This window comes from Microtus oregoni, unplaced genomic scaffold (assembly GCF_018167655.1).
Source record: "Microtus oregoni isolate MIOR12 unplaced genomic scaffold, Mior012 000056F_ref0000123, whole genome shotgun sequence".
Taxonomy (NCBI): Eukaryota; Metazoa; Chordata; class Mammalia; order Rodentia; family Cricetidae; genus Microtus; species Microtus oregoni.
Window position 1 is genome coordinate 5,140,794 of NW_024543832.1, and position 19,345 is coordinate 5,160,138.

General features: G+C 44.6%; 1 protein-coding gene across 2 annotated transcripts in view; it reads left to right on the forward strand.

Annotated features, from left to right (window-relative positions):
* The window catches only part of Rapgef5 (Rap guanine nucleotide exchange factor 5), a 253,743-nt gene that overhangs the window by 158,087 nt on the left and 76,311 nt on the right, over nt 1–19,345 (forward strand). For both annotated transcript variants that reach the window (XM_041638782.1, XM_041638784.1), the window contains exons 10-11: nt 13,969–14,093; nt 14,558–14,646. In XM_041638782.1, the coding sequence (XP_041494716.1) occupies nt 13,969–14,093; nt 14,558–14,646 (214 nt within the window). The remainder of the gene's footprint in view (nt 1–13,968; nt 14,094–14,557; nt 14,647–19,345) is intronic.

Sequence of the window (19,345 nt, forward strand, 5' to 3'; positions counted from 1 at the left end):
TCTTTACTTCTTCAAACATCCTTTCTAAAGTATCTTTATTTGAATCAGATAACAAGATGTCATCCATGTAATGATAAATTATGGACTTGGGGAATTGTTTACGAATTATTTCCAATGGCTTACTTACAAAATATTGGCACAATGTAGGACTATTGAGCATACCATGTGGGAGGACAGTCCATTGATATCTCCTATTAGGCTGAGAATTATTTTAAGTAAGCACTGTGAAGGCAAATTTTTCTCTATCCTTTTCTTGTAACGGTATAGTGAAAAAACAATCTTTCAAATCAATAACTATAAGAGGCCATCTTTTTGGTAACAGAGAAGGCAAAGGAATTCCAGATTGTAGTGGGCCCATAGGTTGAATTACTTTGTTGACAGCTCTTAGATCTGTCACCATTCTCCATTTACCAGATTTCTTTTTTACAACAAACACAGGAGAATTCCAAGGGCTGGTTGATTCTTCAATGTGGTGAGCATCTAGTTGCTCCTGCACCAGCTGTTCCAATGCCTGTAGTTTATCTTCAGCTAGAGGCCGCTGTTTGATCCATATTGGCTTCTCAGTTAGCCATTTTAAAGGTAGGGCTGTTGGTACCTCTAAAGGTTTGGTATTTGCTGTATGTTCTTGTACAGCCTGAATGGCTGGTGACCTTTTTCCATAATACCTCATCATACCCTTCCCAGAATTATGAGTTCCTGGAACTACAGGAATGTTAATCTGGGTATTCCATTGCTGTAGCAGGTCACGGCCCCATAAATTTATGGCAATATTGGCTATATATGGCCTTAGTCTTCCTATTTGCCCTTCGGGCCCTATGCATTCAACCCATCTTGTGCTTTGTTTTACACGAGATAGGGTTCCAATTCCCAGGAACTGAACATCTACCTCTTGAAGAGGCCAATTTGGATGCCAAGATTCTGGGGTAATGATACTTACATCCGCACCTGTGTCTAATAAGCCTTCAATAAAAGTGCCATTTATACAAACTCTTAGCTTTGGTCTTTGATCATTAATAGAAGTCTGCCAAAATATACGTTTACTCTGTTCTACTGGGTTTTTTGACTCATCCTCCACACGTATTTCATCATTTAGACCAGTATTACTTTTATAGCAGAAATTGGAGCTTTTAATTTTCTTGGTGAGGCACGTTCTCCACTGTGACTGGGAATGACTGCGCCACTGTTGGCTTGGGGGCCTGCGAGAGGCCCCTTAAGGAGTTTCCCGACGGTATCGGGTTGCCTTGTTTGTCTGTTGTTGACCTGCATTCGTTGGACCAATGTCGGCCTTTACCGCATCTCCTACATATACCTGAAGGCCTAGGTCTCCTATTTTTGTCATTCCCAGAGGAGATAATATTCCTAGAAATTCTGTGCCTGCAATCCCTTTTCAGATGTCCTAATTTACCACAATTAAAACACCTGGCAGTTTGATGTCTCCTCATTGCTGTGGAAATCATTTCTCCTACCCAAGATTCATCGTTATAGCTAAACGTCTCAACATTCATTGTATGCTGAATCCATTCATCCATAGGTGCTGATCTAGACTTTAAAGGCCCAATTATCTTGTTTGCATTCTCAAAAGCTAGAGATTCAAGAAGTATTCGTCTAGCTTCTGGGTCTGTTACCCCTATGTCCAGAGCCTTAATTAATCTTTGCAAAAAGTCAATAAAGGGTTCTCTCTGTCCCTGCCTAATTCTGGTATATGATTCAACCCTTTTTGCTGGATCTTGTATCCTATTCCAAGCATTTAAAGCTGCTTGGTGACATAGACACAGTACTTTATCATCATAAAGAGCTTGGACCTGTGGATCAGCATATTCTCCTGCACCAAGAATTTGATCTTGGGAAACCTCGACACCTTTTGCTCTTCCTTGCTGTTCCATATGTTTGGATTCTTCTCTGAAATAAATTCCAAACATCAAGGAAGGTCCATCATCTAAAACTACAGACACTAACTGATGGAAATCATGGGGGTAGCTCTAGCATTAGAAGCCCAAGTCCTTATCATTTCCTTTACATATGCAGAGTGCAAGTCAAAATTAACAATAGCTTGCTTAATTTCTTTTAGATCATTCATTGCTATTGGTGTCCATCTAGCTTCTCTGACTCCCTTTGAGCCTTTAGAAGTTGACGCTTTGTCAGAATTAAGTATAGGGTATGCCACTAAAACCTTGGGTAAGCCAGTTCTAATAGCTGGTGTTGGCATTATATCCTGTCCTTGTGCCTTATTACTCTGTTCACCAGCTCCAATCATTTCTTCACTCATTTCAAGTCTTTTTATTATTGTCTTTATTATTGTTTCTTTTGAATCCTGAATCTCCTGACCTGCATGAGTTTCTAGTAAAGATTGTATGGTTCTTAGGAGTGCCATGATCTTCCTAAATGATAGAATATGCAAAAGAATACTGAAACCTAGTAACCAGTAAATTAAGTTATCCCTATAGTCATATAAACCTTGCATGATATAACCCATTGTATTGGTAACCAGAACAGTAAAATTCGCGTTGGAAATGAAAACTGCCATATTACCTATTATCCAGCAGGTGGCGATGTTGCCAAGTCGCGACGAAAACAGGGTCCTGTTTCAGAGTCTGCCTAGTATTTGTTAAAAACTGGAAAATGTAAGTTGCTCAACAAAGTAAATGTAATTAAATCAATTCCAGAGACGGAACCAGAAACCCAGAATCCAGGGTTAGAGAAGAGCAACCTGGAAGTCGCTTATGCCTCCACATGACAGAGTCACCCTGAGGGGTTGCAGCTTTCAGCAACCCCGTGCTCTGGTTTGCGCCACTTAAGAGCTGTGCTTGCAAGGGAGATTTAAAAACGACTCAGAAAAGAGCAAACTACGCGGGCAGAGACTACGCGGGCCTGTGGAGTTTAAATCCACGTGGGGAGGCCAAGGCCGCCGCTGCAAGGCACAGGCGGCGGCTGAGGAAGGGAGGGCTCCCGCCAAGCCAAACTCGCAGCCGGCAGCCGAGCGGGGAAAGGAGAGGTTCTAAAACCAAACGTTGGGTGCCAACTGAAGGCGTAAGTCATAAACAATGCCACACCAGTTTGGAATTATGATTAATAGGGTGGTATTTATTTAAAGGGGTAAAAACTTACAGATCACCATCAGCCCTCTGCGCAACCAGGAAGGGAGTCTAGTCGCCGGCAGAGCAGGAAGTGAAGAGAGAGAGGAGAGGGAAGTGGCCGCTTTTTTAAAGGGAGAGTGACCACGCCCCAATGGGCTGGTATCTCAGCGGCGATAGGTTGGAGGAGTGGGAGGACCTCCCGTATCAACAGCAGGTCCCCGAAGTGCAGGCAGACAGATGGGCATGCCATGAGACCACTCCGCAGGTCTTCGAAGGCAGCTGGTCCTGGGCAGGGAGACACACGGCAGCTGGCAAGAGACAGAGACATGGATAGGCATGCCATGCAGAGTGAGGTTGGATATTTATCTAGTGGGTTATGGAGGGGGAAGGAAGAAGGGGAGAAGAGCAGAGAGAGAAAGAAAGAAGGGAGGGGAGGAGAGGAGAGGAGAGGAGAGAAGAGGAGAGGGGGAAGGGTAAGACAAAAGCTGCCTCTCTGAAAGGGAGAGGAAAAAGGAAGAGACCCAGGCTACAAGCAGGAAGGAAGATCTGCCTGCTTCAGGGGACTGAGGAGGAGGTGGGTATGGCTTGTCTCTTAAAGAGACAGAACAGATCATTACACTGCTGTCTACCCTGTTATAGTTATTGGTTTTCTGTTTGGTCAAGTTCCATAACACACTTGTGCTTGCTTTCACCCCTATGAAAGTCAGACTTTTTATAGGTTCCATAAATTTGTGGATAATGAATACAGAAGCTTGAGTTATTAATTTAATGTGTGTGATATAAAAAGAACTAAGTATTATTTAATTAATTACCCTTCTTCTGCTAGAGCAAACTGTAGAGATGAATTTCTCAGATGAGTGCCTTTGCGTTTCTGGGACTCTTCACAGCTCACCTGACACAAGTCGCACCTGCTTTTCTAGTCTGTTCCTTTCCTTTCTCCCCCCCCCCCAGTCAGTCTCACTCTCTCTCTCTCTTTCTCTCTCTCTCTCTCTCTCTCTCGCTCGCCATACATTTTTGTGGTGCAGGGATGAACCCAGGATCTCCTTAGTAAGCAGGATTTCCACCCCTTCACCTTTGTTTTGATGAGTGCTGTCATTCAGCAATATTTTTGTCTTCATATCCTTTTTAAAAAACTGATTTCCATGAGAAAAAAATAAACCATAAGATAAATTGTCAGCAAAATCTGTGTGTTAGGTCTCAAACAAAGCTCTCTTTTGCCTAAGAAAGGCTCTGTTTCACTTATCCCTCCCCAACACACACACACACACCTTGATAAGAACTGTAGTTGTGTGGTACCCCCATTTACAGTACCAAAACAGATGCGGGCCCTGATGGTTTGGTTTGCTGAGCTATGTGTGGATTTCCAGTACATGATGTTAAGAAATCTCTCACTGCTCCACTGGGTGCCTTCCTCCTCGTTGAGAGAGAGCAACAGTCTGGACTTGTGGGGGGAAAGTAGAGTCAGGATAATTGAACTATATACAACTTTAGCATTGGAAAGAGTGAGCAACCTCCCTTCTCGGTCCAGATTACCTCCAGGGGCTCTCTAGTCTTGCTGACAGGTCTGACTTGGCTTGAGAGATGTCTCATTGCACCGCTGTGTGTACAGCCTGAAACTGAGCCACACCAAGCCACACTCGGCCTCTTTTATCTTGCCACCCACACGTGGAAAATTACCTGCAGCACGTCATTAGTAATCGCGGACTCCCTCTCTCACAGGCTCAGACTCTCCAGGTGGAAACAATGCAGTGCCTTTGGTTTTTCCTCTGATCTGTCACGGACATCCCAGCAGTCTAAACCAACTTTCCAAGGAGGTTTCTCAGGCCCCGTGGCTCCCATGACTCTGAGAGCCTGTCAGAGTGCCTGTGTCCACATGTTCATGGATGCACTGTTACTTTCATTTGCTGTTTTTCGGTGCTGGGAGTTGAACCCAGGATCTTGTGCATGCTAGACAATCACTATACCCCTGAGCGACAGCACCAACGTTCTTCACCCACCCCCCTTTTTCTTCTTTTTGAGAGAAAGTTTACAAAACAAAATCAACCATAATACTGTACAATGTCTGCCCAGTTCTTGACTCTATTAGTGGGCAAGGCAGCTTTTGTGTTGGAACCCCTCCCACCTCTGACAGATGTGACCTTCCTGACTCTGGGACCACGGGTTAAATAGACATAGGGGCCTCAAGTGCACTGACTTTCTGTCAGACCGATCTTTGCTAAATGTGAACCTCTTTCTGCTTGGGTCCCTGCCTCAGTTCCCATCAATACTCATTTTCCCTGTGCTGTGGCTTGAGCTTTGCCTAACAGCAGTAGGCTGGATTGTGGATTTGTACCACAGTAAGTACCCATCAACCCTCCTCTCCTCTTGAAATGTAATCCCTAAGGTGATTTTCCAAAGCCAGCAGGCCACTCAAATGTAAATACTATCTTGGCAGTTTGGGACTTTGATAAGGCCTGGCCACACCTATTACCTGAATCTCAGCACCAGGGTGAATCAAGCTCCTGGTCTCTCAGAACAGAGCACTGACCAGCGAAGGGTTATCTGTGGCTTGACCAAAGGCACTAGAAAACATGAAGCCTATGTGTGCTTAATGTCAGCTTCATCATCTTCTTGCTTTGTGTTCCAGCCTGATCAGGTGGCATTTCCTTTCTGTGCTCCAGCTGATTCCTGTAAACCGTGGCTTTTCATCGTGTCCACCTTATAGGACAACTCTAACGATTGCTTGAGATAGCATACAATCAGCTTTTAGCTTTGCCAGCTAAATGGTAAGCCCTCAGGAAGTGATGCTGCATAGGCTTGTCCGCCTGTCGTGGCTGAGTCCTCCCTGTTGTCCCATCCCTCACAGGTCTATTTCTCAAATGCACCAACACCTTCTCATTAGCTCTGGTGCTATGCTTACCTTTACTGCCGTGTAAGCAAATTGCATTAGCCATTTGTGATTTAGTAACTAGTATTGCACAACGTTTCACACGTCAAAAGACATATCATAAATTACCTTCAAAATGACTGTCCCAGGGCTGTCTGACGCTGGTTTTCGTACAAGCTCCTCAAGTGAAGACCCCCACCGAGAGCAGGTTATTCTGCTCATAACTCATGGGCTGTTTGTCATGGTCCAGTTTCACAAACAGGCCAGTTCTCAGGTTAGCCCGTCTGAGTACCTCGTTTCAGTAGATGGTCAAGGTGGCAGAGTGGCTGATGTCATCCACTATCAGGGTAGCCTGGTGCCCCTCCTGTGAGGAACACCTCCCTGCCAAATCTCCTGTCTTAGCTATAGCAGAACGTGAGTTTCGGGTATTCTCTTGCCTTTCACTATAAAATCCACATTTATCCATCCATCCTTTTTATTCATTATTTATTCAGTAAATGTTCACTGAGTGAACATGATATGTCAAATCCAGCTGGTTGTTGTGGGTGCAAACTAAGGAAAGCGTCTGCTGCAGGATAGTTTATAGTTTGTGAGAAATGTCCGTCACTCCCGAGGTCCGGGCATGGGTTTTCTGGAGGAGGTGATTCTTGCTGTGAAATAGTTAGGTCAGGGCTGTGTGATGCAACGGTGTCCATCAAGCTGTTGGCTGTAAACAGTGTGCTTTTAAGTTAGTGTCCTGATTGCTCTATCAGAGACCAGAAGGGAAAGAGTGCCAGGACATGTGCCCATCTTATGGTTTGGTACTGATGCTGCCAGCCTAGGTGACTGTTTTCATCCGCAGGTTCTCTCAGGCTGCCCCATGTCTGTTAGGACGGAGCAGTCAGGTCACCTGAGAGGAAATCTGCTGGAAGAATGGAGTATAAGAAAGCTTCCTAACAGAGCCTGCCATTTGACATGATCATAGCCACCTGCCTTTTGTTGTTGTTCATGTGACATAGACCTAAGGGACAGTGCCACTCAATACTCACCTTACTGATGTTGTGATACCTAACCTCTGAAATATCAGCTGCTTAGAAACTCAGTTTGTGGAGTGGCCACTCTGAACACTTCAGTTTAAGACACATCCGGTCAGATACTCAGTGAGAAGGAAGGCTCTGAGGGTCTGAGTGTAGGGAGTGTGGGAACCTTACCAAGGGTGACCTTGAGCCCTGTGAAGGAGCTGGAATCCCTCCTCATTTGCTTACTCGTGGACTTGCCTGCTCAGTACATTCTTATCAAGTGAATATCGTGTGCCTGGCCCTGATCCAGTCTTTAGAAGGACAGAAGGCACAGTTTCTGTCCTTGGAATGTCATCATTTAGTGGAGAAGAACAGAAAGCAAATGACCAAAGGTTACATAGGTTATATAGTCAGATGATGGGTGTTGAAATGGAGGGGGCGTGTGTTAAGAGACTTATAGAAACCAAACCTCCTCAGAGGAATCTAAATCCCTGTATGTAAGATGGTTTGTACCTTTATCTCAGGTATGCCATCAGAAGGTTCTCTAAGCTCCCAAAGCTCATTTCTGAGCTTCAGGTAAGAGCTCTTATAAAAATGAGCTCGTAGAGCACCAGAGGTGTGCCCCTGGAGAAGCCAGGGACTGTTTCCAGGACACCCGCAAAGGGAATTGGGAATAATAGGAAAATCAGGCTAGGAGATGCATTTGCGGTCACTTTTTTCTTGGTCATACTGTGATTCACGAAAACACAAATATAACCAGAAACTCAGCTCAGGACAGTAAAATTGCAGCCTGCTAAACTGTGAACATCACTCTTTTCCTTGCCTTTAAAAAGTCAGTATATTTACAACTCTATATTTTTATTTTGGTAAGAAAAAGAAAGACAATTGTCCATGTGAATAAATGGGGAGGGAAACACTAGTTTGATGAAGAAGCAAGAAACTGAGCATGATCATGGAAGTTAATCTAAGTCATGGAGGTTGTTGCTCTGATTCAGGGTAGAAGTATAGCCAAGCTGAGTAAATCCATTAACATTCTTCATGCAGAGAATAGACCAGGCACAAGGAGTAGGGGACTTAGCAACCCTCCCCTGTTTCCTTTTTTTTTTTTTCCAGAAGGCCCTTTACAAGAGGTCATAAGTCTCAGAAATCCAATTACCCTCTTATCAACCATTCTGCAGCTACTGTCTGTCGCTGAGGACTATTTACTACTTGCTTTTGCGTTTCCTCTTCTTCTGTTGTCTCCAATAATGTGCCTTCCTACTGGGTGGAACTGCAAAGCGTCCACTTCGTGAGCTGCTAGAGCACCTCATCTCACCCGGAAGTAGGAATGAGAACTGGTCTCTGCAGATCTGGGAACAAAGTATGTGTTGGGGGGGCAAGAACTTTCCCTGAAGATGTGTGCATTGGGCTCATCACCATGCACAGAGGTCGGAAAGAGCATGGTCACACCAACATCCTGCCTCCCAGAGCAGGGTCCATGCCACTGGCTTGGTTCTCTGCTTCTTACTCTAGGATGCTGTTCCATTTTCCTTGGGTGATTCATTGTCTGACTTCTGCCTTCCCATGCTTTTCCTCCATCACTCCCTACCAATGCGAGGGCAGTGTGCAGACCTCATTGCCCCATCAGTGCCTTCTGACCAGAGACTGCCGTGAGGACCACACCTGCAGGTGACTGAATTGGGCTTATTGGTGTTGTGTGAGGCTCTTGAGACTTCATGCTCTTGAGGACCGTTCTGGGGAGACAGTTATTAGAATGTACTCTGAGGACTTGGGGAGAGAGCCCAAGGAAGTGAGGCTTTACTCTGGAAACTAGGCTAATTCTGTGACTGAGTCTTATCCCCCCCCCCCCCCCCGAGAGTGCAGACCAGGGCAAAGCTCCTGCTGTCACTGAAGAGCAGCAGGTAACAAATAAGGCTCTAGAGAATTTTGTGGGGTGAATGATATTTATTCTATGTTCAGATGTAATGACTAATAGCTGTGTTTTGCTTTGATGCATCATGATTCTCTGGGGACCTTGTCTGATGTTGATTCCCTATAGAACAGTTAAACAAAATGTCCAAACCCAGCTGAACATGGCCGTGTCAGAGCCTGGAAATGCGAGGTGAGGGGAACACCACTCAGCTAACAACATGGAACACTTTTGTGACCACATGTGCATGGGGTGGTAAAGTGGTTTCCTTACCAACAAGAAAGATGGGCAGTTCTTTGTCGTCCAAGCTCAGTTACCCACAGTTCAGCTGGATTCTGACACTGTCTACCAGAGAATAGCACCAGAGCCCACAAGCTAGGCACTAAGCACTATAAGGCTGTTTCAAATTTTGATTCCAGTCACAATCTCTGGTTTGTTTTGCCCATGCTTCTGATCTATTGGCCATAATATGGAGTTTTCCACAACGCCCCCCCCCCCCTTTGGCTCAATTGATTTTCTAAAGTGGCTACAGAACCCAGGAAAACTTGCTTAGCAGTTTATTGTAAGGAATATTTTAAAGAACACAATGAACAGCAAAGGAATACGGAGGGTAAGGTTTAGAAGGGTCTCAGGGACAACAGTTCCTTTCTCTGCAGCTGGGATGTGCTGCCCTCTGGACAGGTAGATGAACTCTTATTCACCTTCCAAGAAGCCCATTGAAAAGTGCCCTAGGGATTTTTATGCAGACTTCTTTGTGTAGGCATGACTGGTGAATTCATTGGCCGTTGGTGATCAGTGAGACCTTGAGAGGTGGGGACAGGAGCTGTGAGGCCCCAGCCCTCTGAGGAGGTGGTTGGTTCTCTTGGCAGCCAGGCCTTCTATGGTGGGGTTATTTGGTGACTTTCCCAATGTGACTTCATTAGCATAAATTCAGGTGGGTGTGTGGAAAGGGATAGTTCCTGTAGTTCTGGACCTGCTCAAGCTGCAGAACTTACACTGAAGATGCTCTTAATACACTAGCCACTTAGGAAGCTGTCAGCATTTTATATGCTGTAAATATGAAACCCACTTCAGGGCCTCTGTTCCTCTGCTGGCCTTCACTACCCAGAGCTGTTGGCAATGAACCTTTGCCACCTTGATTCAAGCCTCTGCTGTTGGCCCATGTGGTAGCTAGTCAGCAGTCCCTCAGTTTTCACGGTTGAGCTTCCCCTCCCATAGCCAGGCAGGCACTCTGTGATGAACGGCTATTTTCCTAGTATGCTTGAGTCCTGGGTCCTCTCCTCACTCTGACTTCTGATGTCTCTTTGCTGTCTCTTACCCTGGATGGGCCTCACCAGTCACTGTATTCCTTATGGTTCCTGAGCCCTTATTGCAGAAGGTCATAAAAGCACAAGTGTGTATTCTTTTTTTTCTTTTTTCTTTTCTTTTCTTTTTTTTTTTTTTTTTTTATTATCGAGACAGGGTTTCTCTGTAGCTTTTTGGTTCCTGTCCTGGAACTAGCTCTTGTAGACCAGGCTGGCCTCGAACTCACAGAGACGAGTGTGTATTCTAACTTCAGTAGCTTATGCTGCACCCCTGAGGCCATTTTCCCAATAATATCTTCTTCAGGCTACCAACCGCACCACACAGCCCTCCTCCAGAAGCTGCTTCAGTACCTGTTACTAAGATAGAAGCCATCGCATGTGATCTGTCCGGCTTCCTTATTTCTGCTTCACTGAGCCAGCGGATTCCATCTCTTTCGTGGTTGATCCTGCATTTGTGTTCTCTGCTCCTACTCCCCATTCTTAGCTAGGGCACAGGCTTTCAGGATGGCCTAGCCCTACATATTGAAATCCTCAGGTTCTACCCCCTCCCACCTTCTTCCTTTACTCAACATCCTTTTCACCCTCCCTCTCCCCCTCCCTCCTCCTTTACCTGTGGAGTACTTCTCTACCACTGAGCTATAATCTAGGCCCCTTTTCAAAGTCACAGTGAGTGTGTTGGTCAGTGACCCTCTGCCTCCAGAGCGCCCGGGCTATGGCTTTGGCTCATCCTCGGACCTGCTGACGCTGCTCCTGGGATTCTCTTTCCAGCTGCTCCACATCTCTGAATGCTTTCCCCGAGACTGTCTCTATCCTTCTTGGTCTCTCACTCGATTTTTCTCATTAAATCCCACTTCTCTGCCCACTTTTTGGTTCCACCTTAATGCCATCAACTGCCAAAATTTGAATTATTAGCAAATTTGTCCCTCTCCTTGGCCTTTGTGCAGAAAGCTGTGTTTTCCTTCTAACTGCCTTGTAAACATCGACAGTCCTCTGTCCTACCAATAAAACATCATTGTTTGATCTGAGTTATCATTCCTCTAGGTCCTTGTCCTGTTTAACAGCATTCTCAGTCTCTCAGGCCACTTAGTTATCTTTGACCACCAAACCCCATGTTTTCTGCTTCCTTTTCCCCTGCACTTAGCAACACCTTAGGGTAGTAGTTCTCAACCTGTGGGTTGAGACCCCTAGCAACCATTTCACAAGAGTTGACTAAGATCACCAGAAAACACAAGACATTTACATTACATTCCTAACCGTAGCAGTTAGTTATAAATTAGTAAAGAACATAATTTTATGGTTGAGCATCACCACAACATGAGGAGCTATATAAAGGCCACGGCGTGAGGAGGGTTGAGAAGCATTGCTTTAGAATGTGCACCAAACTGTACTTGGGTTTTCATGGGGCAGTTAACTTAGAGTCGAGCAGGCTTGTCTTATTCGTCTTTGCTTGCCACTGAGTGTCCAGCAGGGACACTACCCAAAAGGAGGACCTCATTATTTGTTACATAAATGACTGTCAATTAGAAGTTTTAATGCTTCATGGACAATCTATCATAGAACATATATCCATCATTAGTCCTAATATTTATTTTACTCTATCAAGTACTAAAATAAAATTTCATAATACAACCTCAATGATGCTATTTTTCCTATTTTTTTATAGGAAGAGAAATAAGGGAAAGGTGCCCATAGTAGGAAGCCTTAATTTAACCCTCCTTCATAGATGGTTACAGGACACAGGATTCTTGTGTTTTCACAGCAGGTTTCAAGAATTTACATCTCCCCTTACTCATTGATTTTTCTGCTTTTTCTCTTCTTTATTTTTAACAGGTTTCAAAATGGAACCTATTACAATGACATAAGATGCTATTGATAGTGCATCAACCTGATTCAGCTATTCTCCTGCCCAGTAAAGTATGACTGCTGTGTGCAAGCCATGTAATGCATATCACTTACACAGACATTAGAAACTCTGCCCATCCATATGTATGTGTGCAGCCTGCAAAGTTAATAATGCCATCTATCATGTGCACATAGGATGTAAAATGTACTTCAGAATGACAGCAGCTCATATAAAATGAATATTGTCTGACGATTAGAGGAAGCCAGGGAAAGATTTTTGTCTTTTCATATCTGTTCTCTCAAATAATAGAATTGCCTTATTCAATGTAGCTCATCCCAGCCTTCTTCTGTTCTCCACCCCCCATGTTTTGGTCCAAATATGCCCCTCTCTCCAGCTACTTTGGTCCACTTCACCGGCATGGATAACAAAAGAACTGCTTGGAGAAATGAACGATAGCAATTACACATTGGTATTCATGTTACAGGACTCACACTGGCCTCCTTGGGGAGTTGAACAATGAATATCCAGCATTAATTGCCACAGACACCATGTGTCTGACCTTGCTGAAACATAATACACCGGTTCTTCCTAGCAAAATTATTTGCCAGTAGGAGATTTAAAAAGGATGATCGCACAATTATATTGCTGTTTAGAATGACCAATATTATTATTTTTTAAGAAAAACCAGTATACTTACATTTTATTAGAAATTGGGAGTTGAGGTCATAGTCATTTGCTGATTTGCTTAGCAGTTATGGTGATATCAATGCCTTTCTAGTCTTGTAAAAAAAAAAAAGAGTAAAATACACTGATATCCATGACGGGTCTGTTGAAGCAATTACAAGGCGTTTGGATAAGGCACTTTTACCCATGCAGGATGGCAGGATGCCCTTCTTTGAGTCTGTTCCTAATTACAGGTGGGTCCTGTCGGTAGCAGAAGTGCACCAGCACAGCTGCCTTTGCAAACAGTTGACATCATGTTCAAGAGGAAACCTACTTGCTCTCAACTTTACTTGCTCTATTCTTTTTTATTATTATTATTTTATTTCAAGTCATCGGCAACAAAGAAGTTGGATTTTCTTTTGTGCCTCTTATAGTTCTTTTTTTCTGGCAGTATTGCTGGGGCTGGGTTACTGCACAGTGAGAGCTTCATAGCAAATGCCCTGAAGTTTGTGTCTGAAGCTCAGACTTGGGCCCATACTGCTGGATCAGCAGTGAGCTTGCCCTGACTGAGCCAGGTCAGGCACTGGCCCTGTGCTGTGGAAGCTGTGTGTGCAGAAATGAATGATGGTTAAGCTTCTCGCCTGTTTAAAAAGGGACAGAGATGAAGAAAGTCAGTGCAGGGGCCCATGGCATCAGGGTTTAGCATAGATAACATTCTAACTAGACATCCATCTTTGCTTGTACTCCGATAAAAGAATGCTTGATAAATTTAAAAGTCCTACAATGGGTGTCCCTCCCCTCCCCCTCTGTGTGTGTGTGTGTGTGTGTGTGTCCATCCAGGGAGAGTGGCAGAGTTTGACATGAGCTATCCAATAGTTAGCCATTTGCCCACCCTTTAAAGCAAGCCTTGACTAATTTTCTAAGTGTTAAATGTAGTTACGCTGTGATTTTCCAATTTTAATGATGTTTAGGCAACATCAGCCAGGTAGAAGACTGCTCACAGCAAGTAGTATGCTGTACATTTTGAAACTTTTAAACTTTCTATTCTCAAAATCAAATTGTTCCTGAAGGTAGTTTCAAAAATAAACTCTTCAAATCCTAAATACACACACACACACACACACACTTTCTTCTGTCTTCATGGCCTTTTGTGTTTCCAGAGACCTTGAGCCTAGATTCTGAACTGATGCCTGACCACACTGCTAATTCTTTCCAGCTCTTTGAAGAAATGAAGTGAAGCTAGTTGGCTTCTTTTTAATCTTTCTCTTCTCCTTTCCTTCTCTTATCCATCACGCTGATCGACAATTAAAGCAAGATGATGAAGTCCCGATGGTTCAAGTTAAAGAGCAAGGCCAGAGTGTGCTGGTGCTGAAGAAAGTAGCAAGCTGTGGCCCAGCCCCCACCACGGGGAGTGCGGAGAGAGAGAGAGATGCGAGGTGAGAGTCCCTGCAGCCCAGGCACGCTCTGGGTTTCCTTCCCTTCGCGTTGCTTCCCTTCCCTGCTCCCTCTCACTCACTCGCTCTGCTGCTGCCTGCCCTACTCTCCCTCCCTCCCCTCCCTCTTTTCTCTCCGCCTCTCCAGCGTTCTAGCTGACTGCAGAGCTCTTAGCAGCCAGATGGACTTAGTTCCCTGTGAAAGGACCAGGATGGCAAGATCTTTTAGCCTTTAGGGGATGCCTTTGTTAGACACCGTTCACAATGGGCAGCTCCCGCCTGCGGGTCTTTGACCCCCATCTAGAGAGGAAAGATTCCGAGGCGCTCTCAGGGCGCCAGCTGCCCTTGCCTACCTTCGATGTGCCTTATTTCAAATACATCGATGAAGAAGATGAGGACGACGAATGGAGCAGCCGCTCGCAGTCTTCCACGGAGGATGACTCAGTGGACTCTCTGCTCTCTGACAGATATATGGTGGTGTCCGGGACCCCGGAGAAGATCTTAGAGCACCTTCTGAATGACTTGCACCTGGCAGAGGTTCAGCACAAAGAAACAGGTAAGCTGGAATGAGGGCGAGGGGTGGGAGTGTGTGCGTGAGGTCTCCTCTCCCCAAATCAGCAGCTGGTGCCTGTCAGTATCCCCAGGGGCGAGATTCCCACTGTTTGGGAAATCAGGATGGCTGGGAAAGCATATGCTTTGTGTGGCTCTCCCTATGCCTGTGCTGTTTGTTTCCATCCAGTAAATGGACACATGTAGTTCTTGGGCTGTTGCCTGGGAAGGAGCTGTGGAAAGAAAATGAGGTGAAGGCAGATGTGTATGGTTGGTAATTTTTGCCAAGTCTCACGTAAAGCCACTTGGCAAGAAGCCAGTATTCAATAGCTCCTGTGCTATGGAAAGCCCTATAAGGGGAGGGGGCTGCCAAGAGGCTTCACCTGGTCTGCAGGAAATGCTGAGTGCTGAGAGCAGCTTCCCTGCCCAAATGTAAGCAATCCCTGCAACCCCTCAGCTGCTACAGCAACTTCTGCCTCTTCCCAAGTGGTCACAAACTGCTGCCCAGAGCAAGGGTTGCAGTGCCCCATGTGGCGCTGCTTCCCTGACCAGAGATCAAAGCCATATTGCTCAGGTGTCCTGGCATTCGTTCAGCTGAAACCAAAAGACCATATAGCTTTTAGCTTTGCACTCCTTTGGAAACACGTTTTCTCATAGAAGGAAGAGTGCTTGCTTCTCTGAACCAGCACTTGCAATCTGTTTCAGCCCAGAGCAGTTAACCCAGTGAGCAGGCCTCTGGCAGCAGCCTGAAGTTGAGACTTGATCTGATGACTGCCACACACATTTCGCTGCCACAAAGGCACCTGTGGCCCCTCGGTGTGCAGCGGATTGTTTGCTTCCAGAAAAGGCTTGCATAGTATAGAGTAACTGGTTGAGTTTTGTACACAGAAGAGACTGAAATGCCAGCCTAGGAGCAAGTTTCCTAGTGTCCCAGTAGTTCTGTCTGCCACTTCACAAAGGATAGTAAGAGAAGCAATGGTGTGTGAGTAGTTTTAAAAAAAACTGCATGACCCAACCATGTATCTTAGGATATCATTGTAATTTAAAAGTCGAGTTTTTATTTTGCATACAATTGAGAAAGAATAAGTTATTGCTTAGACACACAAAATAAGCTATTCTCAATAAAATAAAAGTATCCTGTGGCACTCGCTGGGTTATTTTGTATCTCTAAAATTGACACTGTGTGTCTTTGAGCAGCATTCCAATGCTCCGCCTGCAGAGTAATCATGAGATGAGTTCCCCTGTGTTGGTTGCCTTAGATTGTTGAGAAGAGAGCATGGGCAAGTTGTCTGTCACAGAAAGGGTGGGACTCACTGGGCAGGATGAAGCGCTGGAGGGACGAAATGGCTTCTGCTTCTTAACCTCATAAGCACAGACATTAGTTAACAATAATTTGTTTACTCCTCCCCCTGCCCCCCATGACTTTACTCAGTCTGTACATACCTTTTAATCTCTTGTGCTTCTGGGGATGAAACCCAGGGCCTCCAGCAGACCAGGAAGTGTTCCACTGCTCACTGACACTGCAGCCTGGCCTGGCCTCAGGAACAGACTCAGCACTTGGGACTGGAGATGACTGTCACCTTCATGTCTCTAACGCCAGGAGTTGTGGCCTATTTGAATGGAATACGCATATTCTCTAGTGACATTTATTTCTGCTTTCCTCTCAGCTATACTGAGCCTAGGGTTGCATATGCCTCTTCAGACAAACACCTAAAAACAGAGAGGTGCAGGATACAGTGGCTAGACCTTCGAGTCCTAACATAGGGAGTTCAGTCGGCAGCACCTGATTTCTTGCTCATTTATTCAATTTCAGTGAAGAACACGTGGACACATGTGCTTCTTCAAAATTTTCTAAAGACATTTGAAAAAATATTCAGTAATAACTTTTCTTCTCATCAAAGGAGAATTTCATGAAAATCAAAAAACCAGTTTTGTAGAAAGTGGTTGATGTGTGGATATGAGAGGGTCTTATGGGACAATGGCGTGGCTCTCTGAAACTTCAGGGAGAGAATGACCATGTGGGTTTTGTTGATAAGTTTTAAAGATATAAAATACATATATTCAAATGGTCTGTTCTAGTTTGAATACTAAATGTACTAAGTTTTTAAAGTACTGGACGTCCCTTGTCACTGACAGGTGAGGACACCTAGGTCAGCTGGGCAGTGCCTCATAGCAGAGTTTCATGTATGAGAGTCTAATAGAGGTGCAGAAGCCATCTGGAGGGCAGATGGGGGGAATGAGAAGGGGCTGCCATAAAAGTATACAGCAGCGATTTTATGTTCTTGAGCGTCTCTCTGTGAGATGGAGCCATATGGGGCCCGTGTGGCCATATGGTAGCCCCTACACATGGCCCCGGTGCTGCTGAGGGAGAAATGGCATAGGAAAGAAAGAGGTAGACATCTCTGGAAGCCTGAATGAGCTGTTCTGACATTCCTTCATTCCTCTACCCACCATAAGCTAGAAGAACAACCAAACAAGAGATGTTTCACACCTTTCTCCAGGGGATACCTACTTGTGGAAGTGTGTGTACAAGCCCCTGCAGTAGGCTCCAGACCTGATGATCCCCTGGTGTTGAACTGAAATGGAAGATGTTGGCCAGGGGAATAGAACAGAGAAGAGAATGCCAGGGCTCCAAGAGAAGGCTTTTATTTCTCTTATTACTTAAATCAATAATAGAACAGAAAAACCTCAACAATTTATGCACTATTTTATTACCAAATCAAGCTGAGTTTCAAAATTTTAGAGATGCTTAAACGCAATCTACTTAACAATTTTTCTAAATAATTTGATCCTTATGCAATCACCAAAGTGATTTCATGATTCTGCATATCTTACCTGTCTGGTAACACCAGTCACAGGAGGTGCAGTGATGTGTGTGGAATGACTGAGTGAATGGATGAATGAATAGATGGATTTAGTCTTTATATTTTACCAAAGAAGAATAGAGAACGCAGGTACGGAACACACAAACCACTAAGCACCTGGGTCTTGTTTTGCAGGCAGCTTTGAATTCTTCATCAAGCTATGATAAACTCCCTTCTATTTAGGAATTAGTAACAGTGCACCCAGATAGCAAGCTGCAGTGGAATCCACTGGAATATAATTTTCAACATTCTTTTTCTTTTGCACATACTCTTTTATTTTTGTAGATACAAAAGAAGAGCCGAGTGTAGCCATTGGATATTTGTTTGTGATTGTGGGAAGTGATTGAAGCTGTTTTCAAAGACTTTCTTTTCTTTCACGGTTCAGGTTCTGACTTGAAACATTCAGAAATGTTAGAGAAAATTCCAGCAGTTTCTGCAGCTCTACCTTTCATCTGCCCAGAAATAGGACAGACATCTCTGGGCATTCCCAGCCAGGGAATTACAAAGAAAGGAAGAAGGAAATGACAGAAGCTCTGAGTGGAGGAGCTGGGGGAGGGGAGTGGAGGACAGGTGTGAGCCCAGGCTGCCCTGCTGCGCACTGGGGTGCTGCTTCTACTTAACCCTTTTCCTCCTGCAGAGAATGAAGGAATTTCGGCCTGTAGGTGCTTCTGCAGAAACTAATGGTTTCTCTTTCCAAACAAGGGGGAAAATCATCTGGTGGGTTACTTCCTATTTCCTTATATTCATTTCCTAATTCCTTATCCACCCTTCTGAACAAAGAGCGCTATGATAACAGATTCTCTGGAAAAGCAAGCAAGCCAGCAGGCTAATAGGAAAGGAAAAATCTGCCTTGCTTCTCATTAGATCTGACCTGGTTTCTTTAAGCTATAGCTGCCTTTTTCCCCTTTAGTTTTATGAGGCTGTGAATCCCCGTGGTCTGTTAACACTCCTCTATACAGAAGTGTCTCCACACCCTGCCTTGGACACCATACATGCCTCCATGCTGATGGTTGATGGTTAAGCCTGGGAGTGAGGAAGCAAGTCTTGTTCTTCAGAAGCTACACCCGCTCTGTAGTGTGAGGAGGGAGTACTGGGTTAGAATCTGAGTATTCTTGCTGCTGAGCCTAGTTCTCATGACCATTTTGGGGTTGAATGACCGTTTCCCAGGGGTCACCTAAGACTATTAGAAAACACAGATATTTACAGTATGATTCATAGCAGTGGAAGAATTAGTTACAAAATAACAATGAAAATAATTTTATGGTTGGGGGGTCCCCAACATGAGAAACTGTATTAAAAGGTTGAAAAGGTTGGAAGAAGGGCTTTGTTGGGTACTGGACTGAGAACCTTGATTAAATGAGGGCAGGGCCCTAGTTTTCTGTTAAATTTTATCTCCTTCCCTGTCAACAAGTTCATAATGACCTTGAAATGTAATTTTTTATAAAGGAATATAAAAATGCTTGTTGGACAAAGAAAGTTTTGTTGAACTTCTTCCTTGCTGAGCTTGCCTTCTCCGTGCAGGTCACCAGGCCAGTAAGTAAACCTAGCGTAGACCCTGCTACAGCCAAACTGTTTGAGGGTAGACAGAGAAGCTTTTAGATGCTGTACGTTTTTCTGTGGTTTTATGTAACTAATACGTACATGACCTTATTGTGATACTGTTTTTTCTTTGTAGTTTAGACCGGGTTCTGTGCTAAGACTGACATTCTGTGCACAAAGCAGCCTCACCACTGCTAAGGCCACCTCCACAAGTCCCTTGCCTTTTATTTGCAGTGTCGTGTAACAGATTGACCAATGTAGTTTATCTGTAGCTGTGTACACGAGCCCTAGAGAAGCATGTTT